This window comes from Oncorhynchus gorbuscha, unplaced genomic scaffold (assembly GCF_021184085.1).
Source record: "Oncorhynchus gorbuscha isolate QuinsamMale2020 ecotype Even-year unplaced genomic scaffold, OgorEven_v1.0 Un_scaffold_785, whole genome shotgun sequence".
NCBI lineage: Eukaryota > Metazoa > Chordata > Actinopteri > Salmoniformes > Salmonidae > Oncorhynchus > Oncorhynchus gorbuscha.
The window spans coordinates 89,446-97,500 of record NW_025745811.1 but is presented as its reverse complement, the minus strand read 5'-3'; the positions used below and the strand labels follow the sequence as shown (position 1 = coordinate 97,500).

General features: G+C 50.8%; 1 protein-coding gene across 1 annotated transcript in view; it reads right to left on the bottom strand.

Moving 5' to 3' along the window:
• The window catches only part of LOC124020250 (NT-3 growth factor receptor-like), a 165,135-nt gene that overhangs the window by 107,603 nt on the left and 49,477 nt on the right, over positions 1 to 8,055 (bottom strand). Inside the window, exon 3 of the mRNA XM_046335608.1 lies at positions 7,919 to 7,990. Coding sequence (XP_046191564.1) covers positions 7,919 to 7,990 — 72 coding nt within the window. The remainder of the gene's footprint in view (positions 1 to 7,918; positions 7,991 to 8,055) is intronic.

Sequence of the window (8,055 nt, the reverse complement as noted above, 5' to 3'; positions counted from 1 at the left end):
ATGCAGCCACCACCACCTGATGCAGCCACCACCTGATGCAGCCACCACCTGATGCAGCCACCACCTGATGCAGACCACCTGATGCAGCCACCACCACCTGATGCAGCCACCACCACCTGATGCAGCCACCACCTGATGCAGCCACCACCTGATGCAGACCACCACCACCTGATGCAGCCACCACCACCTGATGCAGCCACCACCTGATGCAGACCACCTGATGCAGCCACCACCACCTGATGCAGCCACCACCTGATGCAGACCACCTGATGCAGCCACCACCACCTGATGCAGCCACCACCTGATGCAGACCACCTGATGCAGCCACCACCTGATGCAGACCACCTGATGCAGCCACCACCACCTGATGCAGCCACCACCACCTGATGCAGGCCACCACCACCTGATACAGCCACCACCTGATGCAGCCACCACCACCTGATGCAGCCACCACCTGATGCAGCCACCACCACCTGATGCAGCCACCACCACCTGATGCAGGCCACCACCACCTGATACAGCCACCACCTGATGCAGCCACCACCACCTGATGCAGCCACCACCTGATGCAGCCACCACCACCTGATGCAGGCCACCACCACCTGATACAGCCACCACCTGATGCAGCCACCACCACCTGATGCAGCCACCACCACCTGATGCAGCCACCACCACCTGATGCAGCCACCACCACCTGATGCAGCCACCACCACCTGATGTAGCCACCACCACCTGATGCAGCCACCACCACCTGATGCAGCCACCACCACCTGATGCAGGCCACCACCACCTGATACAGCCACCACCTGATGCAGCCACCACCACCTGATGCAGCCACCACCACCTGATGCAGCCACCACCACCTGATGCAGCCACCACCACCTGATGTAGCCACCACCACCTGATGCAGCCACCACCACCTGATGTAGCCACCACCACCTGATGCAGCCACCACCACCTGATGCAGACCACCTGATGCAGCCACCACCACCTGATGCAGGCCACCACCACCTGATGCAGCCACCACCACCTGATGCAGACCACCTGATGCAGCCACCACCACCTGATGCAGCCACCACCACCTGATGCAGCCACCACCACCTGATGCAGCCACCACCTGATGCAGCCACCACCTGATGCAGCCACCACCTGATGCAGGCCACCACCTGATGCAGCCACCACCTGATGCAGCCACCACCTGATGTAGCCACCACCTGATGCAGGCCACCACCACCTGATGCAGGCCACCACCACCTGATGCAGACCACCACCACCTGATGCAGCCACCACCACCTGATGCAGCCACCACCTGATGCAGACCACCTGATGCAGGCCACCACCACCTGATGCAGCCACCACCACCTGATGCAGCCACCACCTGATGCAGCCACCACCACCTGATGCAGACCACCTGATGCAGCCACCACCACCTGATGCAGCCACCACCACCTGATGCAGCCACCACCACCTGATGCAGCCACCACCACCTGATGCAGACCACCTGATGCAGCCACCACCTGATGCAGACCACCACCACCTGATGCAGACCACCACCACCTGATGCAGACCACCTGATGCAGCCACCACTCTCCTGGAACATATGGAGAGCGGTACTCAGTGAAGTGTTGGATTTGCCCCAAACATTACACTTCGTATTCCCACAAGAAGTTAATTGCTTTGCCACATTTTTTTTACAGTTTTACTTTAGTGCCTTGAAAAGAGGATGCATGTTGTGGAATATTTTTATTCTGTACAGGCTTCCTTCTTTTCACTCTGTCAATGAGGTTACTAAGGTGGAGTAACTACAATGTTATTGATCCATCCTCAGTTTTCTCCTCACAACCAATAAACTCTAATATTTTTTTATTTTTTTTATTATTTAACCTTTATTTAACTAGGCAAGTCAGTTAAGAACAAATTCTTATTTACAATGACGGCCTTCCCCGGTCAAACCCTCCCCTAACCCGGACGATGCTGGGCCAATTGTGTGAACCTGAGTCTGTAGAGACGCATCTAGCACTACAATGCAGTGCCTTAGACCGATGCACCAATCGGGCCCCCCATTTAACGTCACCATTAGCCTCATGATGAGTACAGGAGAGGGCTGAGAATGCACCCCACTGGGGGCCCCACAAGGGTGCGTTCTCAGCCCTCTTCTGTACTCCCTGTTCACCCATGACTGCGTGGCCGCTTCCAACTAAATCATTAACTTTGCAGACGACACTACAGTGGTAGGCTTGATTACCAACAACGACGAGACGGCCTACAGGGAGGAGGTGAGGGCCCTCGGAGTGTGGTGTCAGGAAAATAACCTCACACTCAACGTCAACAAAACAAAGGAGATGATCGACATGAGATGATCCACATCGACAGGACAGTAGCGGAGAAGATGTAAAGTTAAGTTCCTCTGCGTACACATCACGGACAAACTGAAATGGTCCACCCACACAGACAGTGTGGTGAAGAACATCAGGAGGCTGAAGAAATGGGGCTTGTCATCAAAAACACTCACAAACTTTTACAGATGCACAATCGAGAGCATCCTGTCGTATCACCGCCTGGTACGGCAACTGCTCCGCCCATAACCGTAAGGCTCTCCAGAGGGTAGTGAGGTCTGCACAACGCATCACCGGGGGGGGGGGGGCAACTACCTGCCCTCCAGGACACCTACACCACCCGATGTTACAGGAAGGCCATAAAGATCATCAAGGACAACAACAAGCCGAGCCACTGCCTGTTCACCCCGCTATCATCCAGAAGGCGAGGTCAGTACAGGTGCAACAAAGCTGGGACCGAGAAATTGAAAAAGCTTCTATCTCAAAGCCATCAGACTGTTAAACAGCCACCACTAACATGGAGAGGCTGCTGCCAAAATACAGACTCAAATCTCTCTGTCTCCAAGCCATCAGACTGTTAAACAGCCATCACTAGCATGGAGAGGCTGCTGCCAAAATGCTGACTCAAATCTCTCTGTCTCCAAGCCATCAGACTGTTAAACAGCCATCACCAACATGGAGAGGCTGCTCCCAACAAACAGACTCAACGCTCTGACTTTAATAAATGGACTTAATAAAGGTATCACTTTAAACTTTAATAATGTTTACATATCATACATTATTCATATCATATGTACAGTTGAAGTCGGAAGTTTAGATACACTTAGGTTGGAGTCATTAAAACTCATTTTTAACAAACTATAGTTTTGGCAAGTCGTTTAAACGTTTCGGGTAGCCTTCCACAACTTTCCCACAATACGTTGGGTGAATTTTGTCCCATTCCTCCTGACAGGGCTGGTGTAACTGAGTCAGGTTTGTAGGCCTCCTTGCTCACACACGCTTTTTCATTTCTGCCCACAGATTGAGGTCAGGGCTTTGTGATGGCTACTCCAGTATCTTGACTTTGCTGTCCTTAAGCCATTTTGCCACAACTTTGGAAGTATGCTTGGGGTCATTGTCCATTTGGAAGACCCATTTGCGACCAAGCTTTAACTTCCTGACTGATGTCTTGAGATGTGGCTTCAATATATCCACATCATTTTCCGACCTCATGATGCCACCTATTTTGTGAAGTGCACCAGTCCCTCCTGCAGCAAAGCACCCCACAACATGATGCTGCCACCCCCACAACATGATGCTGCCACCCCCACAACATGATGCTGCCATCCCCACAACATGATGCTGCCAACCCCACAACATGATGCTGCCAACCCCACAACATGATGCTGCCACTCCCACAACATGATTGCTGCCAGCCCTGTGCTTCATGGTTGGGATGGTGTTCTTCAGCTTGCAAGGCTCCCCCTTTTTCCTCCAAAAATAATGATGGTCATTATGGCCAGACAGTTCTATTTTTGTTTCATCAGACCAGAGGACATTTCTCCAAAAAGTACCATCTTTGTCTCCATGTGCAGTTGCAAACCGTAGTCTGGCTTTTTTATGGCGGTTTTGGAGCAGTGGCTTCGTCCTTGCTGAGCGACCTTTCAGGTTATGTCGATATAGGCCTCGTTTTACTGTGTATATAGATACTTTTGTACCTGTTTCCTCCAGCATCTTCACAAGGGATTTTGCTGTTTGTTGTTCCAAGATTGATTTGCACTTCTCACACCAAGGTACATTATTCTCTCGGTGACAGAACGCGTCTCCTTCCTGAGCGGTATGACGGCTGCGTGGTCCCATGGTGTTTATACAGATGAATGTGGTACCTTCAGGTGTTTGGAAATTGCTCCCAAGGATGAACCAGAAAAAAAAGAAATCTGAGGACTTGGCTGATTTCTTTTGATTTTCCCATGATGTCAAGCAAAGAGGCACTGAGTTTGAAAGTAGGCATTGAAATACATCCACAGGTACATCTCCAATTGACTCAAATTATGTCAATTAGCCTATCAGAAGCTTCTAAAGCCATGACATCATTTTCTGGAATTTTCCAAGCTGTTTAAAGGCACAGACAGTTTAGTGTATGTGAACTTCTGACCCACTGGAATTGCGATACAGTGAATTATAAGTGAAATAATCTGTCTGTAAACAATTGTTGGAAAAATGACTTGTGTCATGCACAAAGTAGATGTCCTAACAGACTTGCCAAAACTATAGTTTGTCTCAAATGAAGTTGAGTCAGTTGTCTCATATATAGTTGAGTCAGTTGTCTCATATATAGTTGAGTCAGTTGTCTCATATATAGTTGAGTCAGTTGTCTCATATATAGTTGAGTCAGTTGTCTCATATATAGGGCTCCGGGCAGCCGAGCGGAAATGGAGGAAAACTCGTCTCCCTGCGGACCTGGCATCCTTTCACTCCCTCCTCTCTACATTTTCCTCCTCTGTCTCTGCTGCTAAAGCCACTTTCTACCACTCTAAATTCCAAGCATCTGCCTCTAACCCTAGGAAGCTCTTTGACACCTTCTCCTCCCTCCTGAATCCTCCTCCCCCCCCCTCCCTCTCTGCAGATGACTTCGTCAACCATTTTGAAAAGAAGGTCGACGACATCCGATCCTCGTTTGCTCAGTCAAACGACACCGCTGGTTCTGCTCGTACTGCCCTACCCTGTGCTCTGACCTCTTTCTCCCCTCTCTCTCCAGATGAAATCTCGCGTCTTGTGACGGCCGGCCGCCCAACAACCTGCAACCTCCTCTCTTCTCCAGACCATTTCCGGAGACCTTCTCCCTTACCTCACCTCGCTCATCAACTCATCCCTGACCGCTGGCTACGTCCCTTCCGTCTTCAAGAGAGCGAGAGTTGCACCCCTTCTGAAAAAACCTACACTCGATCCCTCCGATGTCAACAACTACAGACCAGTATCCCTTCTTTCTTTTCTCTCCAAAACTCTTGAACGTGCCGTCCTTGGCCAGCTCTCCCGCTATCTCTCTCTGAATGACCTTCTTGATCCAAATCAGTCAGGTTTCAAGACTAGTCATTCAACTGAGACTGCTCTTCTCTGTATCACGGAGGCGCTCCGCACTGCTAAAGCTAACTCTCTCTCCTCTGCTCTCATCCTTCTAGACCTATCGGCTGCCTTCGATACTGTGAACCATCAGATCCTCCTCTCCACCCTCTCCGAGTTGGGCATCTCCGGCGCGGCCCACGCTTGGATTGCGTCCTACCTGACAGGTCGCTCCTACCAGGTGAGGTGGCGTGGCGAGAATCTGTCTCCTCACCACTCGCTCTCACCACTGGTGTCCCCCAGGGCTCTGTTCTAGGCCCTCTCCTATTCTCGCTATACACCAAGTCACTTGGCTCTGTCATAACCTCACATGGTCTCTCCTATCATTGCTATGCAGACGACACACAATTAATCTTCTCCTTTCCCCCTTCTGATGACCAGGTGGCGAATCGCATCTCTGCATGTCTGGCAGACATATCAGTGTGGATGACGGATCACCACCTCAAGCTGAACCTCGGCAAGACGGAGCTGCTCTTCCTCCCGGGGAAGGACTGCCCGTTCCATGATCTCGCCATCACGGTTGACAACTCCATTGTGTCCTCCTCCCAGAGCGCTAAGAACCTTGGCGTGATCCTGGACAACACCCTGTCGTTCTCAACTAACATCAAGGCGGTGGCCCGTTCCTGTAGGTTCATGCTCTACAACATCCGCAGAGTACGACCCTGCCTCACACAAGAAGCGGCGCAGGTCCTAATCCAGGCACTTGTCATCTCCCGTCTGGATTACTGCAACTCGCTGTTGGCTGGGCTCCCTGCCTGTGCCATTAAACCCCTACAACTCATCCAGAACGCCGCAGCCCGTCTGGTGTTCAACCTTCCCAAGTTCTCTCACGTCACCCCGCTCTCTCCACTGGCTTCCAGTTGAAGCTCGCATCCGCTACAAGACCATGGTGCTTGCCTACGGAGCTGCGAGGGGAACGGCACCTCAGTACCTCCAGGCTCTGATCAGGCCCTACACCCAAACAAGGGCACTGCGTTCATCCACCTCTGGCCTGCTCGCCTCCCTACCACTGAAGAAGTACAGTTCCCGCTCAGCCCAGTCAAAACTGTTCGCTGCTCTGGCCCCCCAATGGTGGAACAAACTCCCTCACGACGCCAGGACAGCGGAGTCAATCACCACCTTCCGGAGACACCTGAAACCCCACCTCTTTAAGGAATACCTAGGATAGGATAAGTAATCCCTCTCACCCCCCCCTTTAAGATTTAGATGCACTATTGTAAAGTGACTGTTCCACTGGATGTCATAAGGTGAATGCACCAATTTGTAAGTCGCTCTGGATAAGAGCGTCTGCTAAATGACTTAAATGTAAATGTAAATGTAGTTGAGTCAGTTGTCTCATATATAGTTGAGTCAGTAGTCTCATATATAGTTGAGTCAGTTGTCTCATATATAGTTGAGGGACAAGGTTACAAGTTTCAACTGGCCTGGGCCCTAGGACCATGTCCCAGGACTACCTGACATGAGGACTCCTTGCTGTCCCCAGTCCACCTGGCCATGCTCCTGCTCCAGTTTCAACTGTTCTGCCTTACTATTATTCAACCATGCTGGTCATTTATGAACATTTGAACATCTTGGCCACGTTCTGTTATAATCTCCACCCGGCACAGCCAGAAGAGGACTGGCCACCCCACATATGCTCTCTCTAATTCTCTCTTTCTTTCTCTCTCTCGGAGGACCTGAGCCCTAGGACCGTGCCCCAGGACTACCTGACATGATGGCTCCTTGCTGTCCCCAGTCCACCTGACTGTGCTGCTGCTCCAGTTTCAACTGTTCTGCCTTATTATTATTTGACCATGCTGGTCATTTATGAACATTTGAACATCTTGGTCATGTTCTGTTACAATCTCTACCCGGCACAGCCAGAAGAGGACTGGCCACCCCACATAGCCCGGTTCCTCTCTAGGTTTCTTCCTAGGTTTTGGCCTTTCTAGGGAGTTTTTCCTAGCCACCGTGCTTTTACACCTGCATTGTTTGCTGTTTGGGGTTTTAGGCTGGGTTTCTGTACAGCACTTTGAGATATCAGCTGATGTACGAAGGGCTATATAAATAAATTTGATTTGATTTGATTTGACATAGGGGTCACTGAGACACAAGGGTACATAGGGGTCACTCTGAGAGTCAAGGTTACATAGGGGTCACTCTGAGAGACAAGGTTACATAGGGGTCACTCTGAGACACAAGGTTACATAGGGGTCACTCTGAGACACAAGGATACATAGGGGTCACTCTGAGACACAAGGTGACATGGGGGTCACTCTGAGACACAAGGATACATGGGGGTCAGTCTGAGACACGTGTTACACAAAGACAGTCACTGATGTCATGCATCATGCAGCCAGTGGTTGTGTAGGTAGGTGTCATAGAAGCCTCTCTACCAACCCAGAGACAGACATTCAGCCTGAACTCTTTATTATAGCCTGTCCCCATGGCCCAGCAGGACGTTCTGTCTGAAGTCAAAGTTCAGCTCGTATTTATAGACTCACATGTATCGTAGATGAGGGTTCTGGGAGAAAGCCCGGGCCTGGATAGAGTGCAGACTGCAGTTTATAATGATTCTGAAAGACACGTGAACAAACAGACAGGAGAAGAACTGATTAATGTTGGTACTGAACGATATCAG